Source organism: Papio anubis, chromosome 11, assembly GCF_008728515.1.
Source record: "Papio anubis isolate 15944 chromosome 11, Panubis1.0, whole genome shotgun sequence".
NCBI lineage: Eukaryota > Metazoa > Chordata > Mammalia > Primates > Cercopithecidae > Papio > Papio anubis.
This window is the reverse complement of record NC_044986.1, coordinates 33,229,718-33,253,807: the sequence shown is the minus strand read 5'-3', so window position 1 is coordinate 33,253,807 and position 24,090 is coordinate 33,229,718. Positions and strand designations below refer to the sequence as shown.

The 24,090-nt window shown below is 48.3% G+C and overlaps 1 protein-coding gene across 1 annotated transcript in view; it reads right to left on the bottom strand.

Moving 5' to 3' along the window:
- PKD2L1 (polycystin 2 like 1, transient receptor potential cation channel) overlaps nucleotides 1–4,780 on the bottom strand; it is a 44,132-nt gene extending 39,352 nt beyond the window's left edge. The window contains 2 exon segments of the mRNA XM_021943586.2: nucleotides 3,713–3,826; nucleotides 4,374–4,780. Of these exon segments, the coding sequence (XP_021799278.1) occupies nucleotides 3,713–3,826; nucleotides 4,374–4,608 (349 nt within the window). The 5' untranslated portion in view covers nucleotides 4,609–4,780.
- Between the last annotated feature and the right edge of the window lie 19,310 nt (nucleotides 4,781–24,090).

The following is a 24,090-nucleotide window of genomic DNA, read 5'->3' as shown; positions in this document are numbered from 1 at the left end:
GTTGTAGGAATAATCAGAATGTGAAGGCCTCCTAATTCTGTTTCATAAAAAGTTCTTGTGGGGCCGGCACTTTGCGAGTGTGGACTTCAATTCTCAAGGCCCAAGGCAGTTAAACGGCACATTTTCAGGTAGTCTAACGATTTCAGGGTCTTTATTTAGAGCCCAATTCCATAGGACTTGGAGGTTTTCTGAGGTTTAAAGGTATCAGATTAATTCTCTCTTCCTCACCCTCCACTGCTGGCTGGGTTTATGATGCCACATTTATAGTTTTACAGTGCCTGCTGTGACTTGAAGACAATAGGCACTATTTACCACGTGCCAGACAGACACTGTGCTAAGCATATTAGTGAGCTATTTTATTTAACCTGCATAATAATCTTCTCAGGTGGGTCTGATCATTATCCAACGATAAGAGAGGTTAGCAAACTTGCTCAGGATCACACAGCTGATAGTTGGGGAAGCACCAGATCTTGAACCCACATAGTCGACTTCAGAGCCTCACTGCTTAACCAGCATGCTATACTGCCACCAGATTGACTCAGTGGCCCTTGTAAGGTTTTTGTTTTTAAAAATCCCATTAATATCCTTAGCACAGGACTATTATCTCCCCTACTCAACTTTCCCAGAGATATTTCTGTGACCCAACGTTTATATTTCTGTCCTCTCCTCAGGAGAACTTAAAATTTGTCATGTCACTCCTATGCTTAAAACTCTTCAATAGCTCTCCCTGGACCCCTCAGAATAAAGTCCAAATTCTTTATCATGCCTTATAACGCCCCTCATGATCAGCCACTTCTTATAAGGCCAGCCTTGTCGTCTTTTGCCATTTTGCTTCTCAAACTCTCTGCTCCAGCCACGTTGATGCACTTTAACTAAACTGTGCCCTCTGTCCCTTTTGGGCCTTGGCACATGCTGTCCCCTCTTCCCAGGGAGTTCCTTTCTATTCACCTCCCTTTCAAGGGGATAAATCCTCCATATCTCTCAGGTTTTAGCTCAGATATCACTTCTGCATTTCCTCACAGATCCCCCAAATCTGGGTACAACAGAAATAATGGCATCGCAGTACTCTGTGCTGGTCAGATTGTCCGTGGCATATTTTGTCCAGTGCCAGGCATCACATAGATGAAGTCTGCAGGCAGGCAACCAGTATGGAGAACGTTCTGAAATTGCTTTTAATACATACCAGGCACTGAGTTAATGATTTCATGGCTATTATCTCACATAATCCTATTGGATTGGGTAAGTACAGATGAGGAAACTGAAATTCAAAGAAGTTAAGCAAATTGCTCGAGGGCCCTCAAATGGTGAATGGCAGTGCACGATGTTTGACCAAACCTGTGCAAATTCAGAGCCCATGCCTTCAATCCCTGCATAATACTACCTCTGAAAACCACAGTATCATGACTAGATTAATGATAAAACAGAAGTTATCTAACCTAGAGAACAGATGACCAAGAGCAAGCTATATTCACTCAAACAGTTGAAAGGTTGTCACTTCAGAGAGTAACAGGGACACATCTGTAGTTAGCTTAATAGAAGAAAGTTCTAAAAAGGAAGTGAGCCTCTGAGGGGAAAGGCCCAAGTATCTGTCATCTACATGTTTCTCAGTCCAACGTCTGGCTCAGAGGAGGGGGCTCCATAAGAGGAAGGAAACGGAGCTGCCCAGTAGTAGAATGGGTTGCCTCATGAAACAGTGACAGCCCCATTGACACTCCCCCGGTTGGGCTGGTTGGCCGCCTGACAGAGTGCCATGGGAAGGACCACAGAGAAAGGATTCCACATATTCTGCATCCTAAAATTAGATGACCTCTAAAGCCCGCGTCCACTCAAGGATTCTGTAATTATTGGACTAAGTCTATAACTCAGATTTTGGCAAGTCACAGACCATCCAGCAATGCATCAGTGCACTGAGATCTCAGAAAGCAGAAAACATGAGTGGATTGGACTCCTGGACTTCCAGAACCCAAGCTTCCACTCTTTCCAGCTCCATACAATGGAGTTAGAAATGGTTCACTGTAACTCTGGGGAACTAGAAACAGTCCTGTTCCAGAGGCTAATCTGGAAAGAGAGATGTTTAAGTCATTTTAGAGAAAGGCTCTGCCTGTGGGTTTCAGCTGCTGTCATGGGATCTGAAAAAGGAGATGACTTCTCCTTGCTAGCAGATGGTTAGGACAAAAAAATCAATACGTCAACAAATGAATTTCTGACAGCCATTTGCTGAAAGGAATTGAAAGGGCTCCACAAAATGTACATTGGGCTAGCCGTTGTTCCTCACGTGCACTGTGTCCTTTCACTCTCTGCTAAGTGGCCAGTGGCAAACACAGAGGACTGTCCCCTCTGTCCAGCATGGAGTGAGTTCCAATAGAGCACAGCCAGAACCAGTGCTTTCTGCCAGCTTTCCCAGAGGGCTCACACAAATGTGGGTGGCTCAAAAAACAAGAAAACGTTCCATCAACATTGATGTTACAAGACTCTCTGACTCCACTTGCAAAAGATTTGTGCACCCTGACAAGAACAGAGTATTGTGGAGCCTAGAACACCTAATAATGAGGGCACCTTAGTTGTACGGTCCAACCTACAGCTTTAATCAAACCACGACTCCACACACAACTATATTAAACTAGGCAAACATCACTTGTGCGATTTTTGAAAGAAGTAATAAACCAAATGCAATGTGCTGTCATTACCTACAGGTCTAACAGCATCTGTTTGGTCCAGTTGTATTATTATTTACAGTTCTTTGACGCTTCTTTCCATAGTCGCCCTCCTATCTTTTCACTTGCTTCTCTCAACTTAGAGATCAAACCTTCTCAGTTTGTGTCTATAGCTAGAGCCTCAATAAGCTTCCTCCAATGGTGCGTGGCATGGTGGTCTCTCACATGGGACCATCACCACTCCATGTGTGTCCCTCCCTCCCTCTCTTAGCAGGGATCTGAGATCTAAGGTCACCTGAATCTTTTACTTCCTCTCTTTTTTCTTCCATTCTTTTACTGACTCTAAAGAAACATGAATCAGATATAGTATAATAACTATGTGAAGCCCACCAAACTATTTTTCCAAACAGAAGGGAGTGGTTTTCCACTCTTTTTTTTTTTTTTTGAGACAGAATCTCGCTCTGTCCCCCAGGCTGGAGTGTAGTATAGTGGCGCGATCTTGGCTCACTGCAACCTCTGCCTCCCGGGTTCAAGCGATTCTCCTGCCTCAGTCTCCTGGGTAACTGGGATTACAGGCACCAGCCACCCAGCTAATTTTTGTATTTTTAATAGAGAGAGGGTTTCACCATGTTGGCCAAGCTGGTCTTAAACTCCTGACCTCAGGTGATGTGCCCACCTCGCCCTCCCAAAGTGCTGGGGTTACAAGCGTGAGCCACCGTGCCAGCCCACTCTCTACAGAAGCGTAAAAAATTTTCACCTTTCACCTTTTCAGCCAATAGAAAACAATGGCTGCAAAGTGAACTTAAAAACTGGTTTCCCCTTGTAATTATTGACCAAACTGCCTTCCTCTTCTGATATATTCCTTTTAAACAAAGTATCTTAAGCTGCAAAGGTAAATAGATGGGATTGGAATATTGTTATCTAAAGTTCCCGGATATAGCCTGCTCGCACAGATAGATGCTGGTTCCACAGGTGTTACCCACAGGAATGTTTATACAGATGGAGCACACATAGATGTTTCTCACAGACAGAGGTACACAAACACAGATGCTACTCACATAGACAGATGTCCACCAGGAACACAATATATACCAGCAGCTCCCGCAGGGTGGTCTTGACATAAAGTTCCCGGTTCTCAGCTGTGTTCTCAGTCAGGGTTGTTCCCCAAAGTCCTAAGGGGCATGGGAGAGATGCCTGGGATCCTCAGTGGCAGTGTTCCTCCCAGTCATCCCCACCCATCTGTCCATAGACTTTAGCCCCTTTCCACCCCTGCCCTCCCTTGCCCATCACCTTCATCCTTGGCTGAATCTGGCTACTCTACCCACACCCATGCTTGCCCTTCCCATCAACTCCCTGAGGTCGACAGAGGTGAAGGCCCTGGCTCATAGAGAATGAAGGCATGGAAAGGAGGCACCTGTTCCAGGTGGGGTAGTCCAGGGCATCCTCACATCCACGTCCTCCTCAAACCAGCTCCCACATACTCCTCTGGGTCCCCAGGTGATGACCATGCCAGGCTCCCCACAACCGGTAGACCGCTCAGCTGGTCTCTGTGTTCTGGGGCGTGCAGCACTGCCACAAGCAATTCACACACCCCAAAGTGACACTGAAAGGTCACCTCTTCTTCAGATCACATTCCACCCCCACCCCCTGCCCAAAAGCTTCTGATGACTCCTTCTCCTGACTCTAATATCCCAGGAGAACCCTCCCTCTATCCAGTACCTCTGATGCCTCGACAGATATGGAGGCAGCAGCTGGACACCTGAGTCCTGTGTGCCGTCTCCTGGGGTTCATCTTCAGGCTTCTTGGGTTGGGGCTGGAGGGGCCCTGTGCTGGAGATGGTGCAGACCCTCAGCGTCCCATGTGGGGAAGGGGGACCACTGTAGGCGGGATTGTCCCAGGCTCCACTCCCCAGCTTTTGCAGCTCCTGCCCCTCAGGAATTTCCACAGCATTCATGGGAAATGAGGTAAGGGGGCCTGGTACCCCAGGTGCCCACTCTCAGCTGGAGGAAGAGGGAGCAGAGGCGCAGCCCAGCCTAGCCAGCAGAGAGCAAAGGGAAGGGCGTCTGAGAGCAGCTGTTTCCACACAGCCTGGGCTCCTGCCTTTTGTAGGGGGATGTCTGTGCCCGCTGGGGAGGGAGCGGATGAGAGGACAGGGTGGGGAAGGACCATCAATCCTGTCAGGAGCTGTCTCTCCCTCTTGCTGCAAGCCCCAGGGACCAGCAGAAAGGGGAGGTGAGGGAACTGGAAGGTGGGGGTCTGAAAAGGGGAGAGAGGGGAATAGGAGGAGGATGTGGAACTGGGAGTGGAAGGAGAAACGGGAGGAAGAGGTGATGCTGGGGATGAAGAGGGCTGCTTGCAGATGTGCCTGGTGGAGAGACGGCTCAGAGGTCGGACAGAAGAGACGATCAAAGAGCAATGGGAGGAGCTGAGACAGGAGGGGAGCCGGGGCCTGTGCTGTGGGTCTGAGCTCATTCCCACTAAAAGCTCCTGAAAGGGCCGACATGGATTGGGGTGGGGACCGAGGCCAGGAAGGAAGGCTGAAGAGCGCTGCCCCCCTCCCAGGCTTTGCCCACCTCCCAGGCTCAGCCAGTGGGTCTGAGGTTCCCGTCCTGTCTCACCTTGAGCTGTCCCCTGGTGGAGTAGGGACAGGCGGCTCCCCTCCCTCACTTCACCCTCTCAGCTGCGGGGGAAGGACAGTGGCAGGAGGAACCCCAGTGTCACATACTTCAGGGCGCTGAGGGGGCAGAGGAGAGGACCGCAGAGTCCTAGGTTGTCTATATTCCTTGTTCTGAGGCTTGCCTTTCCATGGCTTACGGGTGAGATACACCAAGAGAGGGGGTTTCTTAAGGGTGTGGGGCTCAGTATGGGAAAAAGGCTACGACCTGGTTGGGAGGCTGGATCAGAGAACAAAGGACAAACACAGCATGATGCGGGACTAAAGGGGAGTGGATATATGGACCCAGCTGAGCTAGGAACCTTTTCCCATGGCTCTGCTTAGTCCTGGGCCTAGAATTGTGAGCTTGAGCACAAAATGGAACTACGCGTGATATCAGGATTGATCTGCTTTCTTTATAACCGCAGGTCTCTGAATTAAAACTGTGGCATGGGCCCCCAAGCACATTCCTGCCTATGCCCTGCTCCAGCCTCCGATCACCTGCCCCAGCTCCACCACAGGTGGTGTGGTCACCCTGCAGTTTCTCCTCCTTGAGGCTAGAGGAGAGACTTTCCTCTCCCAACTCCTGGCTCCCCACCTAGGGCTACTCACGGGCCTGAAGCTCACCTTCACATTCAGTAGAACATCAGCCTTGTCAAAATAATCAGTCTTGAGTGTCCCTATAAAGGACACTTGGCTGGGTGTGGTTGCCCACATCTGTAATCCCAGCACTCTGGGGGGCCAGGGCAGGAGGATCACTTGAGCTCAGGAGTTCAAGATCAGCCTGGGCAACATGGTGAAACACCGCCTCTACAAAAATAAATAAATAAATATAAAAATAAAAAAATTAGCCAGGCATGGGGTGTGTGCATGTAGTCCCAGCTACTCAGGTGGCTGGGGTGGTAGAACCACTTGAGCTGGGGAAGCTGAGGCATTGAGGCTGCAGTGAGCTGAAACCACACCACTGCACTCCAGCCTGGGCAACAGAGCAAGACCCTGTCTCAAGATAAAAGAAAGATAACAAGTGTTGGTGAGGCTGTGGAGGAAAGGGGCCCCTTGTACGCTTGGCTATAGTGTAAATTAGTACAGACATCTTGGAAAACAGTATGGAGGTTCCTCAAAAAAACTAAAAATAAAATTACCATATGTTCCAGGAATCTCAAAGGAATTGAAATCAGTGTGTTGAATAGATGTCTCCTTTCCCATGTCCATTGCAGGATTATTAACAATAGCCACTAGCCAAGATATGGAAACTATCTAAGTATCTATCAACAGATGAATGGATTTAAAAGATGTGGTATATATGCACAATATAATATACTCAGCCTTGAAAATAAACACAGAAAATTCTGTCACTTACAACAACATGGATAAACCTAGAGAACGTTATGTTAAGTGAAATAAGCCAGGCATAATGAGACAGATGCCCTATGCTCTCACTTATATGTGGAATCTAAAAAAATTGAACTCATAGAAGTAGAGAGTAGAACAGTGGTTACCAGAGCCTAGGGGTGAAGGGTGGGTGAGAGGGGAAGAGAGTGGTCGATGGATAAAAGCTTTCAGTCAGGCAAGAGGAATACGTTCTGGTATTCTGTTGCACAGTGTGGTGACTACAGTTAATAATGTACTGTGTGCTTCAAAATAGCTAAAAAAGAGGATTTAAAATGTTCTTACTACAAAGAAATGATAAATATTTGAAGTGGTGAATATGCTAATTCACCTGATTTGATCACTCCACAATGTATACATGTATCAAAATGTCACATTGTACCTCATCAGTATATAGAATTATTATTTATCAATTAAAAATAAAATAAAACTTTAGAAAATGGAGCAAACGGGCCAGGCACAGTGGCTCACACCAGCACTTTGGGAGGCCGAGCTTGAGGCAAGGAATTCAAGACCAGCCTGGGCAATAAAGTGAGACCCTGTCTGTACAAAAAAATCAAAAAATTAGCTGGGCATGGTAATGCATGTCCGTGATCCCAGATACACGGGAGGCTGAGGCACGAGGATTGCTTGAGCCCGGTCAGGGCTGCAGTGAGCCATGTTCATGCCATTGCACTCCAGCCTTGGTGACAGAGAAAGAGCTTGTTTAAAAAAAAAAAAAAAATTCAGCAGCAGCAAATGGAGGCATGAATAATGCGAAGTAGCATATTTTAATGGTATAGACACTAAACATTATGAAGTTTAGAGGAAAAGGCAGCTTCCTCTGGAGGAAATGAAACAGAAGCTAGATCTTGATGGATGGGTAAGGTTTGGGAAGGAAGAGCCCCATCGGGTTTGGATGGGAAGGTTTGGAAAAGGAGAGGTTCCTTCTAAGTGTAGGAATGATAGGTGGGGTCTTGGGCTCTGAAGATGTCTGTGATGCCCCTAGGGCTGGCGCTCAGTGCAGTTGGGAGAAAACAGAGGAGGAGGAAGGCCTGAGGTTGCATAACGAGGGTGAGGCCCTCCTGGTGGTCCCTATTGCCACCGAGGACGGTGGTGTATGTGAATCCCTTCAGAGAGCATGGAAACTATCAGCTATTCAGAGTGGTTGAAGAACAAAAGGAGGTGGCTTCTGACAAAGTCAGTGGGAAGGAAATAACAAAACAAGAAAAAAAGGAATGGTTCTTTTTCATCTGGGGCACTCATCCATGCTAATTTTTCATCCATAAAGAAATGAGTAGTCAATCCTTTCATGCTTCCTTTACCAAAAGGTGATTGAATTTCTTTTATTAATTCATAGCCTATGTTTAAGGGAAATATATTATTTTGAGATTTTTATTTGTAGTTTAAAAGTTTCTTGGTGGGTTGGAGATTTAAAGTAGTTCCAGACTTCTTTTAGATTTTTCCTCCTTACTGTAGTTTGTATAAATATTGATCCAATCTAGATATGAGCTCTGGGTAGAAGGAATCTTTTTTTTTTTTTTTTTTTTAACTATAGAACACAGCATTCCAGAAGAACCTCATTTCCATTGGTGAATGACTATTGGCGTACACAAACCTGGTATGTGGTTGAGGAGAAGGGATGCAGCTGACGTGAGAAAATCTTGAGAAGAGAGCCATAATCTCCCTTCAAATTCACTTGAGGTTTTGATGTATGAGGAAAGATGAAAAGAATTGCATGTGGGTAGGCCTGGCTGAAGAGCTAAGGAGTGCAGGTGCATGTGTGTGGGATGGGGGCCTGATAGCCATGCGCAGAGAGTTGAAGGCATAAGCCCCAAAGAAGGAGAGGGATTGTGAAGGTGCTCTTTAGGGGATTATCTAAGGGTAATGAATGAACCAAAGGGGAAAAAAATGTTTCATCAGAAGAACTTTCATAATGGGTAAGATGTAAGAGGCTGTAAAACAACCTCCCATGAGAGATGGTGAAATTCCCATCCCTTGAGTCATTTGGAGGAGACCTAGAAAGTTTTGGAAGTATACAACACTGCCCTGGTAGGGGAACAGATTTGGCAACCAAGACTATCCTCTATTGTGGTGTTTTACAGCTCAATTTCCAAGGTGAGTCCATTGATAAGCAATAAATTTGGAAACTCCCCAGGAAAAAAAGAAAAAGGAGGAGGAACTGTGCCAGAATCAACCATCTTATGTTAGATAAGCTGATGACAAAGGAAAAGGGAGCCACTGCCTCTCACCCACGAGCCTTTTAAATAATTGCAAAATGACCCCTGCCTTGCATAACTGGACCTTAGGATAGGGGTGATGAACAGAAAGCTAACAGTATGGTCCAGAGAAGCAGGAAAAGCAATGGGAGATGGTATCTGATTCCCATTGGGTAATTTTGAATTCTGGAGGAGGCTTGTGATCAGCAGGGGTTTGAATGTGCTACAGGAGGGTCATCATGTGACAAGTCTCATGTCTCTGATTGTTCAAGGCCACCAGTGGACTGCTTTATTCACCTTTGGTCACCTACCTGTGCAAAATCCAATTGCTTTCTCCTGCTTAGTGTTAAGCATTCCCCATGTGTGTGGATCAGCCAGGATTGGCCCCAGGAGCACAACTTATGCAACATGGCTTGAGAAATTTACTCAAAAATGTTCTCTGCATTCTTATGATGTTTAAACTTGCTCAAGAAATTGCAAATGTGGTAATCAAGTGACATCTCCTGATTATCTTGTGTCCAGTACCTCTCTCCATGTCCTCAAGTTCCTACTGGCACTTGACTTTTCCTGTTGTTGATGCCATCGACAAACCAGTGTCAGCTGGGTGCAGTGGCTCATGCCTGTAATCCCAACACTTTGGGAGACCGAGGCGGGCAGATCACCTGAAGTCAGGAGTTCAAGGCCAGCCTGGCCAATATGGTGAAACACTGTCTCTACTAAAAATACAAAAATTAGCCAGGCATGGTGGCATGCACCTATAATTCCAGATACTTGGGAGGCTGAGGCAGAAGAATCACTTGTGCCTAGGAGGCGGAGGTTGCGGTGAGCCGAGATCATGCCACTGCACTCCAGTCTGGGCAACAGAGTAACTCTGTCTCAAAAAACAAAAAATGTGAATAAAGTCCCTGTGTTTAGCAGTTGGCTCAGCAACTTACTAGTATACAGTTCTGAACAAGTCACTTTTGAGACTCAGTTTACCTATCTACAAATCTCCAAAGTGTTTATAGCAATGCCTGCCCTGCTGACCTTAAGGACTATTTTAGGATTTAGATAGTAGAATATAGAAGTCTTTATAAACTGTGTACTTTGAAGCACAAAACAAATTTAGTTCTCTTGCTATTGTGTCCGTGCTTGTACATTCCACTCATATACAGCAAATCGTGGGTAATGTAGATACCTTCAGCCAGGACTTTGACATTGTTTCTGAGTGACATGGATCCCAGAACTCTCTGTGTCTACACTATTTCAAGCAGCTGACACCAGTAGAATGGAGTGATACCATTTGGCTTAGAGAGAATTCCAAAGGTAATCTTTGAGTGACAGCACCTATTAGAGGAGTTTTATAACCACTTGACAAGCCTTGTGGTCCATCAAAGCCAGAAGCACCTCTTCCTCAGGAGGCTTTTTAACCCACTTGGCGAATTGGTCCCATGGCTTCACTGGGATGTGGTTTTTGGTAATATGCCATCCAAGTGTAGACACCGGGGTGGGGATTACCCCATTTCTGCCACCAGTGCACTCCCTTTTCACAGCATGCCCATCCCAACAAGCTTCTTCAGTGACCCCCGGATCTACTGGTCTCCAATTAAGAGTCGGAAATAGCAAAGTCTATAGGAAGAAAACTTGTGGCCCAGGACCTTGTAAGTTCTACTGAAGGAACCCCTGGGGAAAGTCACCTTCCATATTCCAGACAAAAGAATCTTGGGGTGATTCACATTCCAAGTTCTACAAGGAGAGGCAAGCTTCAAACCACCTTCTGTATACTATACACTGATTCTTAACCGTTTCCACCTCAGTAAGTGTAAACCACAGGACACAGCTCATAAATAACCGTGGCTCACTATGACAATGATTCTTAATGGAAACATTGGGAATCACTTACTTATAAGAAAGCATCCTGGACATGAGACCTTAAGCTTCATCAATATCCCACTAGTCATCTGTGTGGGAAAAATAGTAAAATTTGTTTTTTGTTTGTTTTTTGAGATAGAGTCTCACTCTGTTACCCAGGCTGGAGTGTAGAGGTTCAATCACAGCTCACTGCAACCTCAACATCCCAGGCTTAAGCAATCCTCCTATCTCAGCCTCCCAAATAGCTACGACTACAGGGCATACCACCACATCTGGCTAATTTTTGTATTTTTTTGTAGAGACAGGGTTTCACCATGTTGCCCAGGATGGTCTCAAACTCCTGGCCTCAAGTGATCCTCCCACCTCAGTCTCCCAAAGTGCTTGGATTATAGGCATGAGCCACCGCACCTGGCCCCAAGTCTCTAAAGAGATCCTTTCTGGGGCCAGGTGCGGTGGCTCACCCCTGTAATCTCAGCACTTTGGGAGGCCGAGGTGGGCCGATCACCTTCGGGAGTTCAAGACCAGCCTGACCAACATGGAGTAATCCCGTCTCTACTAAAAATACAAAATTAGCCAGGCGTGGTGGCACACGCCTGTAATCCCAGCTACTCAGGAGGCTGAGGCAGGAGAATAGCTTGAACCCAGGAGGCGGAGGTTGCAGTGAGCCGAGATTCTGCCATTGTACTCCAGCCTGGGCAACAAGAGTGAAAACTCCGTCTCAAAAAAATAAAAAAGTTCAAGGAGGGTTTTGATCGATGAAAAGCTTTTGGATGTTTAGACTAGAAGATCTCAGGTGACCTTGGAAAGTAAGAAGGCTTTAGATGCCTACAGATTTGGGGGAATGAAGGTGTACAGCTTCAAGGGTAAGTAACGAGGCAATGAAAAAAGTGGCTCAAGAAAAAAAAAATTACAAAAAAAACTGGCTCCGTTTAACAACACTGGTAATTTGTTAAAGATTTGTTGAGTACCTACTGTGTGACCATCGTTCATATCGGCTTGGGGATATCCCAAGAAACAGAAACAACCATCCTCATCTTCACATACTAAAAGCCTCACCCACTTCTTATGGTGCTGATTTTAAAACAGCTTTATTGAGATAGAATCACACGCCATAAAATTCACCCACTTAAAACAGACAATGCAATGGTTTTGTTTGTGTGACACAAACAGATATGTGTGACTATGGTGCTAATTTTTTTTTTTAAGATGGAGTTTTGCTTTTTTACCCAGGCTGTGGTGAAGTGGCACAATCTCGGCTGTTGTTGTTGGCCAGGCTGGTCTCGAACTCCTGACCTCAGGTGATCCACCCGCCTTGGCTTCCCAAAGTGCTAGGATTACAGGCGTGAACCAGTGCACTCAGCCGACTATGATGCTAATTTTAAAGGAGGAAAATTTGGGAATTAAGTTTGGAAGTCAGGATTTTTGTAATTTATGCTGTAAATGAGAGAGGGAGAGGACCCCAACCAGCAGAACAAATTCTCCACTCCTACCCTCACCGGCGGAATCACAGGACCCAGTGGGAGGCCGCAAAGGTGCTTTACCTAACATGGCCACTGGGTGGCAGCAGGACCCTGGCCCCATGTCTGTCAATATGGAGAGGCTGCTCTTTTTCTGGATGTAAAAGAGCGAATAATCCAGTTTGGAGGGCTGAACCCTCAGAGAGGCCCCAATCTAGAGACCACTTCTCTCCCCCAGCTTCTTTCTATACCTTACCTCCCCCCATGCCCCCCGGGTAACTCTGCAGGTTCAGATCTGGGCCTGCGAACAGGTCCTAAACCTATAGGGCTTTATCATTCTAGAGGCCTAGTAATGGCCCCTATTAAACTGGCTCCTCTGAGAAGCAGACACCAAGGCTGAGCAACTATGTGTGGGTTTTTTGCAGGGGAAACATCTGTGAAAGAAAGCAAGGAGCTGAGTGAGGCTGAGAGCGCTGTCAGAGAGTGAGGAAAGTCCTGCCTGAGTGAAGGAGATAGGGTAGGAAGATTGGGAGAGCAGCCGTGGTATAGTCGAAGAGAGGTCCAGTGAAACCTTCTGGGAGCCACAATAGGCCACTGGGGAGTTCTGTGTCCCCCAGGAATGGGCTTGCTTTCGCCTCCCTGCCACACTCAACTACTGGTGAGGCTGCTGCAGGTGGCAGCAGGCCTGGGGCAGTGTGGCCCAGGTAAACGTCTTGGTCAGCTGCCCTACCTATAGTCTGCGGTCTCGGAGGCCCATTCACACCGCTTCTATGCCTTCCTTTGGAGAAGGGACAACTTCAGCCCTCCGGGGTCTCTACCAAGTGCCACATCTGCTTCCTACCTCTCAGGGAGACAACTCAACCCTCACCTCTCATCTCATGTGCTGATTTCACTCCCCGATTTCATTTCCCTCTCCCCACACCTCACCCTCCATCATGGTTCCTCCCATGCCCTGGATGAGACTCTGCCTGCTCCTGGGTGAGTTCAGGCACACTCACCCTCCCAGGCAAGCCCTACATTTCCATGCCTCCGCCTTTGGCAGCTTCTTGCTTAGAAACCCGAAAACATGAAGGAGGTAATGGGATTACCTGGGTGTTGGCTTCAGCCCGGATCCCAGGTGTCAGCCTGCCCTGGCTGGAAGCTAGCTGACCAGCACCAGGCCCCATCCCTTTCCTGGGGTCCCTGTTTCTCAAGTGACCATCTATTCTCTGGTGCCAGAGTTGGTGGTGAGGTCCCAGACTCAGCTGAGCTTCATAGACCTCCCTGAACTATGCGACAGGCAACCATAGCTTTGCCAGGTGGCTCAGAGAGCCAGGTAGCTCTTGGGGATCAGAAAAAAGACATTGACACTTGTCTGGGGAAAGCAGAGGTTTGGTAAAGTGATTGTTAGGGGAAAAGAATGATGGGTTCTTGGCGTGTCCTGGGGAACGACAGGGTCCACAGCCCCCTTTGGGGCTCTGTGAGTGCTGTTGAGGCTGTAGGATCTGAGGCAGGGCTGAGGGGCCTGCGGTGCATGGGCTCCAGGCTTGGCTCCTCCATCTCCCTGGCTGGTCCTCAACTGCAGGCTTGGGAAGGATGGGATATAAAGGTAGTTGGCTTTCTGGGCTGCTGCCTGAAAGGAGGACATGGGGACACCAAATATTCTGCAAGAACATATCTGGGCCAGATGACATTGCAAATCCAGAGTCCCTTAGGACATGTGAAGGGAATAACTCTGGCTTTTAAAAGGGAATCCAGGCCGGGCGCGGTGGCTCAAGCCTGTAATCCCAGCACTTTGGGAGGCCGAGGCGGGTGGATCACGAGGTCAGGAGATCGAGACCATCCTGGCTAACATGGTGAAACCCCGTCTCTACTAAAAATACAAAAAACTAGCCGGGCGTGGTGGCGGGCGCCTGTAGTCCCAGCTACTCGGAGGCTGAGGCAGGAGAATGGCGTGAACCTGAGAGGCGGAGCTTGCAGTGAGCCGAGATCGCGCCACTGCACTCCAGCCTGGGTGACACAGTGCGAGACTCTGTCTCAAAAAAAAAAAAAAAAAAGGGAATCCAGCGAACCCAGGGTGTGGGAGCAGCAGAAAAACAGCATGGAAATTCACCTTGATGACATTAATTTACACCTTAGATGTTGAAGGTAAAGCTGAGGGCTAGCATGGGATTTTCCCTTTCTCTCCTGGGTAGGGAGAGATGGGGAAGAAAGGTGGAGTTGGGGGCTGGAGTAGAAAGATGAAGCTTTTAGTTGACCTGGGGAGCCTTCCAGACTGTAACTTGCCCAGGGGTCAGGCCTCCTAGGTACCAAGGCTTATGCAGCAGGGAATGTGATCACAGGGAAGTGCTGAGTGGTGGCAGAGCAGGGGAGAAGCAGCGCCCAACAAGTGTCCTTCTGACTTTCTGCTTAGCATGTTTGTTCTGTCGCTGGAAAGAACGAGTTACTAGACAAAATATATGAAGTACCTAGTACACACCTAGCAGATGTTAGGTTCGGACAATCCCCATCACATCCCCCACCTCAGTGCCCCCAGGCTGGTACAACTTTTCTGAGCCTTGCAAAATACAGGTAAATATGTGGGCAAATATTAGTAGATTGTCAAAGCACCTCGCACAGTGCACATAAATAGATGCTTTAAAAAAATAAATTAAAAAAAAAAACCACTAAATGACTCTGTCACTAGCCCATTCTCTTCTCTTACCCGATTCTAGGGGCACCTGTTAAGAAGGGCGCCCATCTCTCTTCCCTGAACTCCAACCTGTTTAATATAGTATGTTTACACTCTGCCTTCATGAGATGCTAGCATGCCCAGTTTGCTATTGTGCTTTGTCCTGTTTCTCTTGGAAATCTGTGAGCTCCCCAGGGGTGGGAGCAGAACTTTGGCTCCATTCTCCCCCACACAGAGCAGAGAATTGACTTTCCACTGGGCACACGGGAGGCTCAGTCAACACTCTATCCCCATGTGGCTACGCTGGCTTAGAGGCACAGAATGGGAGAGAAGCAGGCTCTTGGCTGAGGAAAAGCCCTGGGCGAGCACTGAGGGAAGCTTGGCCTCAGACACAGCCAGCTGCCCTCTGGACCTCGCAGCCCTGCTGTGCCCAGCTCAGCTGCTGTGTCAGTGCAAAGCCAGGGTGACATCAGCTGTGGGAGAGGTTACTGTCAGGCAAAGGGAAGGTCGAGGGAGAGCTGGCTGGCTGGGGCACGAGGCTAGATGGACTCAGGAAACGGTTCCCTTGTAGGGGAAGCAGCAGCTTGGGAGGGGCAGTTGGGAGGAGAGAAGCAAAAGGGGTGAAGGGCCAGGAATGGCCAGGGCCTGCCTGTTCCTTTTACCTACAGCAGGGAGAGAGGCATGGGTTCAGAACTCTGGCAGAGAGTGTGACCTTTCTTGGAGCACTCTTAGCAACTGCAGGAAGCAAATGGGGGTGTACCGCTATACGACCAGGAAGGCAACACGGGAGCTGGGCATAGTGACTCACGCCTGTAATCCCAACACTTTGGGAGACTGAGGTCAACACTTTGGGTAGATCACAAGGTCAGGAGTTTGAGACCAGCCTGGCCAACATGGTGAAACCCCATCTCTACTAAAAATACAAAAATTAGCCAGGTGGGGTGGCATGCACCTGTAATCCCAGCTACTTGGGAGGCTAAGGCAGGAGAATTGCTTGAACCTGGGAGGCAGAGGTTGCAGTGAGCTGAGACCGTGCCACTGTACTCCAGCCTGGGTGACAGAGCAAGACACCGTCTCAAAAAAGAAAGAAAGAAAGAGAGAGAGAGGGAGGGAGGGAGGGAGGGAGGGAAGGAAGGAAGGAAGGAAGGAAGGAAGGAAGGAAGGAAGGAAGGAAGGAAGGAAGGAAGGAAAGAAAGAAGGCGATGCGGGGCCAAGCTCCTCTTCTCTCTTGACTTTGGCTCTGAAGCTGAGTCAGGGCAAAGAGACCTTCCCTTCAGCTTGTTGATTTGTTGTTGGAGGCCCTGGGCCTGTGTTTGCTTTTCCTCTCCATGTGTTCATCCTAGATGGCTTGCTCAGAATGGGGTAGCCTTCCAGACTGGGGAAAGATCCCCTATGGGCCTCCAGAGGAGTGAGGGAGTAGTCTGTGGCCTGGGAAAGGCATCTCCGTAAGGTCAGACCACCACCCAAATCTCTGGCCCTAGTCCTGGTCCTAAGACCTTTGTCCCTAGGCCTCATCTGCTGGGACTGTCAGTCCCCATGTCACACTTCTGCCCCTGAGACATAAACTGCTTCCAGTCACACGCACTATCTGATCTGAGGACCTACCCCCGGGCCCCAGGGATAGGTAATAATAAGTTGGTGGAGGCCTCTCCCCTAGTACGCATACCTGTGTGTGCAGACATTGCCGTGTGTGAGAACACACAGAAATGGCTGGAGTGAGAGGAAGGCCATGGCTCTGTGGGTAGTGTGGAGAGACAGATGTCTGCCAACAGAGGGAGGTGCAGGGCTAGTGCACTGGCCTCTTCTCTACCGGGGAAAGACATGCTGCACCATCTCTCTAGCCTAGGGCCCAGGAGGAGCCGTATTCCAGGGTCCTCATTCATAGACTATCAGTTCCGTGTTTTCCTCCTCTAGGTCTCTGAACTTGCCAACTGCCATTCTCCACACTTACCCTTAATGGTCCCTTGGGATTCAGCACCACCATCTCCTCCAGGAAGTTTTCTCTCATTCTCCAGAGCTGGTCTGGAGTGTACCTTTCCTCTGGAGCCTATAGCGCAATCATCTAGAGTTATAAAGATCTCCAGCCAGGTGCAGTGGTTCATCCCTGTAATCACAGCACTCTGGGAGGACAAGGCAGGTGGATCACTTGAGGTCAGGAGACCAGCCTGGCCAATATGGCAAAATCTCGTCTCTACTAAAAATACAAAAATTAGCCGGGTGTGGTGGTGCGTGCCTGTAATCCCAGCTACTTGGGAGGCTGAGGTAGGAGAATTGCTTGAACCCCAGAGGTGGAGGTTGCAGTGAGCTGAGATCATGCCATTGCACTCCAGCTTGGGCAACAGAGCAAACTCTGTCTTAAATAAATAAATAAATAAATAAGATCGTCTCACTGTGGTGAGCTGCCCAAGGTCACCTATGATCTCCTGTGACCTCAGCTCTTACAACTGTGTCTGGGACCATGTGAGTATTCCACAAAAAGTCACTGAATGAGTGAATTAATATGCTCATGGAAGTGTGGGGGCCCCATCTCTTATTTTACACAGTCTCCTCCAGAAGCCAGTGATGGCCAGACAGGCTCCATAAAGGCAGACTAGCCTGAGCCTGGGCAGCAGGAGGAGGAGTGTTCTCTCCCCATCCCCCCTGGCTATCCATCTTGGGCAACTGGACGGGAAAGAGCCCACATCTGGGAAGGGCCCTGCCCCATTCTCTTGGCACAGAGGACTGACTCAGACAACCTCCGGGACAGGAGCTTGCTCCCATCCCTTCCCCACATTGCCCTCTGTCATGGGAAAGGCTGAGAGGACCAGTGTTAGGAGGGAACTTTCTGCAGCTCTGGCCTCTTGCCCAGTGTCATGATGCCACGGGCAGTGTGGATGGTCAGATACGTGAGCCTGGCTGGATGACAATGTGTCTCAGCATGCTTGTTTATTTGAGCAAGCTGACACTTTAATCTCAGGATCTGGAATGGCTGAAGTGACAGTGACTGGGAGAAGACTTGGGTTCAGCACCAAGCCAGTCATGGGGAACAGAACATGCCTAGCTTCAGACACTTAAGGGCTAGGGTCTTAGGTCAAGAGAATGGATTATGTTTACTTATGTACACCCAAAGTTTGGCTTAAATTTGTGTTTAAAAAAATAAAAATGTAAAATGACAAGGAAGAGAAGGAAAGGAACTGAGACCGGAGTCAGCCCTGAGGTGTCTGAGCACTTGTGGGGCTCACAGTCAGTCCACGTGTAAACCTCACCTCTCCAGGTTCAGAGCCCTTATCGCTATTTCTAGCCTTTCCTTGCAAGGAGCTCAGAAAGACGAAAGGAAGGGAATGTTAATGGGCTGTCCAGGTTACATGAAGATCCCCCTCTCTCTGGTTGGCAGCTGGCTGGGGACAGGACAGCCACAGATCCTCCAGCCCCCTCCCCTGAGCTGCAACTCTTATTTCTTTTCTTTCTACTGACAAGTTTACCACAATTCCAGACATGTATCCCTAAGCCTCCTCTCCTAACATGTCAATAATAGAGAAAGGGGAAGTCAACACTGTCCCCAGGGCTGGGGCTATCCATGTGATAAACGGGCATGCGTGGGAATCACACGGGTTCCAGGGATAAAGTCCACACATGTGCAGAAAGCCTTTCACAAGCACCTTCACCCTTTCCCCAAACCTCGGGGAGGCCAGAGCCAGATGTACCAACTCTCACCTCCAAGGAAAGACATGAGAGTTTTAAGCTGCTTCCTCTCCCCTGACCCCGGCTCACATTAAAAGAGCCAGCCATGGCCAGTGTCTTACCCCTGTAATCAACACTTTGGGAGGCTGAGGCAGGTGGATCACTTGAGCCCACAAGTTCGAGACCAGCCTGGACAACATAGTGAGACTCTATCTCCATTGTATTTTTTACAAAATGTATAATAGAAAAAGAAAGAGCAAGTCAGAGATGAAGCTCAGACTAGAGTTGGAAGAAGAAGAAACAGGTTCTGGAATCCTGTTCTTTGAAATCTCTCCAAGGCTCAGCTTATTTCCTGAGCATGGTTGACTCCTGTGTCACCCCGTCACCCACTGTGAAATAGGGGAAGAAACGGAAACATGCAAAGGTGTGGTCTGGTCAGTCACAGAGCAATTCAGAGTCAGTATAAGAATGCCCAGGACTCCAGAGTCTTCAACATCAATCCAGGGAGCACAGAGACACCAACAAACTATCAGAAAGACCACTGTATGGTGAAACCCCATCTCTACTAAAAATACAAAAATTAGCCAGGCGTGGTGGCATGTGCCTGTAGTCCCAGCATTTTGGGAGGCCGAGGCAGGTGAACCATTTCAGGTCAGGAGTTCAAGACCAACCTAGCCAATATGGTGAAGCCCTGTCTCTACTGAAAATACAAAAATTAGCCAGGCGTGGTGGCGGGCGCCTGTAATCCCAGCTACTTGGGAGGTTGAGGCACGAGAATTGTTTGAACCTGGGATGTGGAGCTTGCAGTGAGCCAAGATTGCGCCACTGCACTCCAGTCTGGGTGACAAAGCAAGACTCTGTCTCAAAAAAAAAAAAAAAAAAGAAGAAGAAGAAAAGAAAAAAGGATGCCCAGGACTCCGGAGTCTTCAACGTGAGTGCATAGAGCAGAGAAACACCAATAAACTCTCAGAAAGACCACCATGCAGAGTGTGCCCATAGATTTCAAAACCCTTGCCCAAGGCCGGGGCAAGGTGGTTCACCCCTGTAGTCCCACCACTTTGGGAGGCCAAGGTGGGTTAATCACTTGAGGCCAGGAATTTGAGACCAGCCTGACCAACATGGTGAAACCCTATATCTACCAAAAATACAAAAATTAGCTGGGCGTGGTGGCATGTGCCTGTAATCCCAGCTACTCGGGACGCTGAGGCAGAAGAATCATTTGAACCCAGGAGGTGGAGGTTACAGTGAGCTGAGATCACATCACTGCACTCCAGCCTGGTGACAGTGAGACTTCATCTCAAAAACAAAACAAAACAAAACAAAAAAAACCTTTGCCCAGGCCACATCAGGGTCAACAAGGAGGACTGTCTTCACAGATGTGGCAATCGACTTTGCAGCCAAGAGTGACTCATAGTCACCAGAGGTGAGAAAGGGAGAAATAACAATTCCCCACATGTCTGCTCCTGCCCCGAAAACTCTGGAAAGCTCTGGGAGTGGGCCACCCTCCCCTTGCCGCCCCCTGGAGGACTCCCCTTCCAGGGAGGTCATGATTTCCCAAGGAATTCTACAGCATTGTTATTGGGCTACTTCGACTGGGGAAGCTGAAACTGTGCTCCAAGTGGTGAGGTGATTCCACAGAGGCCTGCATAGAAGGGGAGGGGAGAGGCCAATGCCACTCTGACAAGTACCTCCACTGTGCAAGAGGCATAGCACTGTCTCATCTCTCTGGACAGTGACCTGCTCAGGGTCATGTCCTTTCTTCGTGGGTGGAGGGAAATTTTGACAGGACAATCGACATCTTTGCCCTCTTAGCAGTGAGTGGGAGGAGAAAATCCTCTGAACTATCCTCCTTCCCACCAGGTGTTCCTATAAGAAAAAGGTCAGGTAAATGCAACAGCTCAGGTGTAGGGATGGTTCAGCTTCCAGGACTCTGATGGGAAGCAAAAATCCAGCAAGAGTGAGGGCGCAGAATTACTCAGAAAGATTCCTGTCCTGGTAGAGGTCAGGCAAGGATGACAGCCTAGATTAAGAGACTTGGGCTCTGCTGGCCAGCGCTGCCCCGGGGCTCTTGCCTGGAGCTATCTATGCTCTTGGAAACAGCCTCATCTGATGGAGAATCTGCCTACACTGATTCTCTGTCTTCCAGATGGCCAGGTCTGGAAACATCCATGATGGCATGTCCTGATTACTGTATTTGTACCCTAAACGGAAGCCAGGAAAGTCACAGCCAAGTGTGAATTCAGCTAGGAAAATTATTAGACACAAAGCCTGGAACACTAGGTGTAAAGGGCAAGTGGACAGTGAGTTAAGAAACAAAACCAGGTCGGACACAGCGGCTCACGCTTGTAATTCCAGCACTGTGGGAGGCTGAGGCAGGCAGGTCACTTAAGCCCAGGAGTTTGAGACCAGCATGAGCAACATGGCAAAACCCCGTTTCTTTTTTTTTTTTTTTTTTTTTGAGGCGGAGTCTGGCTGTGTCGCCAGGCTGGGTCACGTGAAAGCGAATCTCAGCTCGTTGCAAACTCACCTCCGGGTTTTCACATCATTCTCCTGCCTCCAGCCTCCCAGTAGCCTGAACCTGGAGTCGCCACAGCGCCCGGCTAGTTTTTATTTTTAGTGAAACAGGGGTTTCACCGTGTGCTCAGGATAGTCTCGAATGACCTCGTGATCCGCCCGTCTCGGCCTCCCAAAGTGCTGAGATACAGGCTTGTTTCCACCAGCCGATAGCTCGTTCTTTTTTTTTTTTTTTTTTGGGGCGAGTCTCCGGCTGTGTCGCAGGCGCAGATGCGGTGGCAGCGATCGACTCACTGCAGCGCCCTCGGAGTTCATGTCTCTGCTCAGCCTCAGTAACTGGGACTGAAACGCCAGCCACCTGCCGACTGAATTTTGTATTTTAGTAGAGAGTGATTTCACCATATTAACTCAGGATGGTCTCGATCTCCTGACCTCGTGATCCACCCGCCTCGGCCTCCCAAAGTGCTGGGATTACAGGCTTGAGCCACCGCGCCCGGCCAAAAACCCCGTTTCTTAAAAAAAAAAAAAAAAAAAAAAAAAAATTAGCAGGGCATGGTGGCTAGTCTCGGCTACTCGGAGGGCTGAGGTGGGAGAACTGCTTGAGCTGGAAGAGGTTGCAGTGAGCTGAGATTGCGCCACTGCACTCCAGCCTGGGAGCCAGAGTGAAACTCTGTCTCAAAAAAAAAAAAAGAGCTTTGCTTGGGTTCTTCTTGAGCAAAGATGATGCCCAGAATCTTGAAAGTTCATGCATTTTGTAGAACAACTTACTCTAAATTCCCTTATCATTTTTTCTGCCCCTGGCATTTATCTATTTATTTTGTTGATTGTCTCTCCCACATGGAACTTGGCCACCAGTGTCCCTAGCTCCAACAATAGTGCCTCGTCCATAGCAAGGGCTCAATAAATATCTATTGCATTTTGAATAAATGAATGAATGAATGAATGAGGTAAATTTAGGACACCCTTTTCTGGGCTCATACTCTGGTTTCCAACCTTGCTAGTTCTTTTCAGTTGAGATGTAATTACTGTACAATAAAATGTGCAGATCACAAGCGCTCAGTTTGATGAATCTTGACAAATTGTACATTCTCAGGCAACTACCATCCAAATCAAGACACAGAACATTTCCTTCATGAGAAACTTAACTCAGGCCCCTTTCCAAATCAATTTCCCTATCCCAAGCAACCATATTTTGTTCTATCACTATGGACTAGACTTTCCTGTTACTGGATTTCATATAAGGGAATCATTCAGCATTTATTTTCTGTGTCTGCCTTCTTTGGTGAGCATGCTTTTCAGAACCATTCATGTTGCAGCATGTATTTGTAGTCTTCTTCTTTTTTTCTTTTTTTTCAAGATGGAGTTTCACTCTTGTTGCCCAGGCTGCAGTGCAGTGGCGTGATCTCGGCTCACCGCAACCTCTGCCTCTCCGATTCAAGTGATTCTCCTGCCTCAGCCTCCCGAGTAGCTGGGATTACAGGCGCCTGCCACCATGCCCGGCTAAATTTGTATTTTTAGTAGAGACGGGGGTTTCTCCATGTTGGTCAGGCTGGTCTGGAACTCCTGACCTCAGTTGATCCTCCCGCCTCGGCATCCCAAAGTGCTGGGATTGCAGGCATGAGCCACGGCGCCCGGCTGTCTTCTTCTTTTTTAGAACACAAAATTTTCAGAGCAATTTTACGTTCACAACAAAATTGAACAAAAAGTGAAAGGTACAGAGAGAGCCCATACTCTCCCCAACACATGCATAGCCTCCCCTTTTATCAACATCCCCTACCAAAGTGGCAAATTTGTTACAATGATGAACTTACATTGGCACATCATTATCACCCGAAGTCCATTGTTTACATTAGGGTACAACTCTCTATAGGTGTTGGACATTCTATAGTTTTGGACAAATGTGTAATGACATGTATCTACCCCTATAATATCAAACAGCATAGTTTCACTGCTCTAAAAATCCACCTATTCCTCTCTTCCTCCCCCACAAACCCCTTGCAAACACTAATCTCTTTTTTTTTTTTTTTTTTTTTTTTTTTTTTTTGAGACGGAGTCTCGCTCTGTCACCCAGGCTGGAGTGCAGTGGCCGGATCTCAGCTCACTGCAAGCTCCGCCTCCCGGGTTTACGCCATTCTCCTGCCTCAGCCTCCCGCAAACACTAATCTCTTTACTGTCTCCATAGTTTTGCTTTTTCCAGAATACAGTTGGAATCATACAGAATGTGGTTTTTCAGATTTGCTTCTTCCATTTAATAAAATAATACGCATTTAAAGCTGGGCACGGTGGCTCATGCCTGTAATCCCAGCACTTTGGGAGGCTAAGGAGGGCGGATCATGAGGTCAGGAATGCAAGACCAGCCTGACCAATAGGGTGAAACCCCGCCTGTACTAAAAATACAAAAAATTAGCTGAGTGTGGTGGCGCATGCCTGTAATCCCAGCTACTTGGGAGGCTGAGGCAGGAGAATTGCTTGAACCCGGGAGGCTGAGGTTGCAGTGAGGGGAGATCACACCACTGCACTCCAGCCTGGGGGACAGAGCGAGACTCCCTCTCAAAAAAACAAAAAACAAAATAATTCAGCAAATTAGACATTGCAAAGAGAACCTGAAGGGGAGCAGACCACGTACAGATTTCTCTGCCACATGCCAAGTACTTCTGAGGCATGACTGGATGAGCTGTCCACATCTGAAATCATCCAATCTTGTTCAGAACTCTTGCACTGGACAGGGAGCCAGGACTGGTATGCAGGCTCCTGGTCACTGGCCAGAGAGTTGGCCTGACCCTGAGACCAGTGGCCAACAAGGGAGCTGATTAGTCTTCCTTCCAGGAAATCCCAGGTGGGAAGCGAATCATTAGCGCAGCACTCCGTATTTTCTCCTCTTCCCAGAGGAATGATCCTAGGGCAGAATTTGGGGGAGACATGGGCATGGAAGGAGAAGGGGTGAATGCATAGCCTGCCTGTTTCTGAGCTCTCATGGTAAGACTCCTACAGACCCGGAAAAGAGGGGGGCACAGGGACAGATCAGTAGGGTCAGAGCATCTCAGGGACCGAGGACAGTATGGTC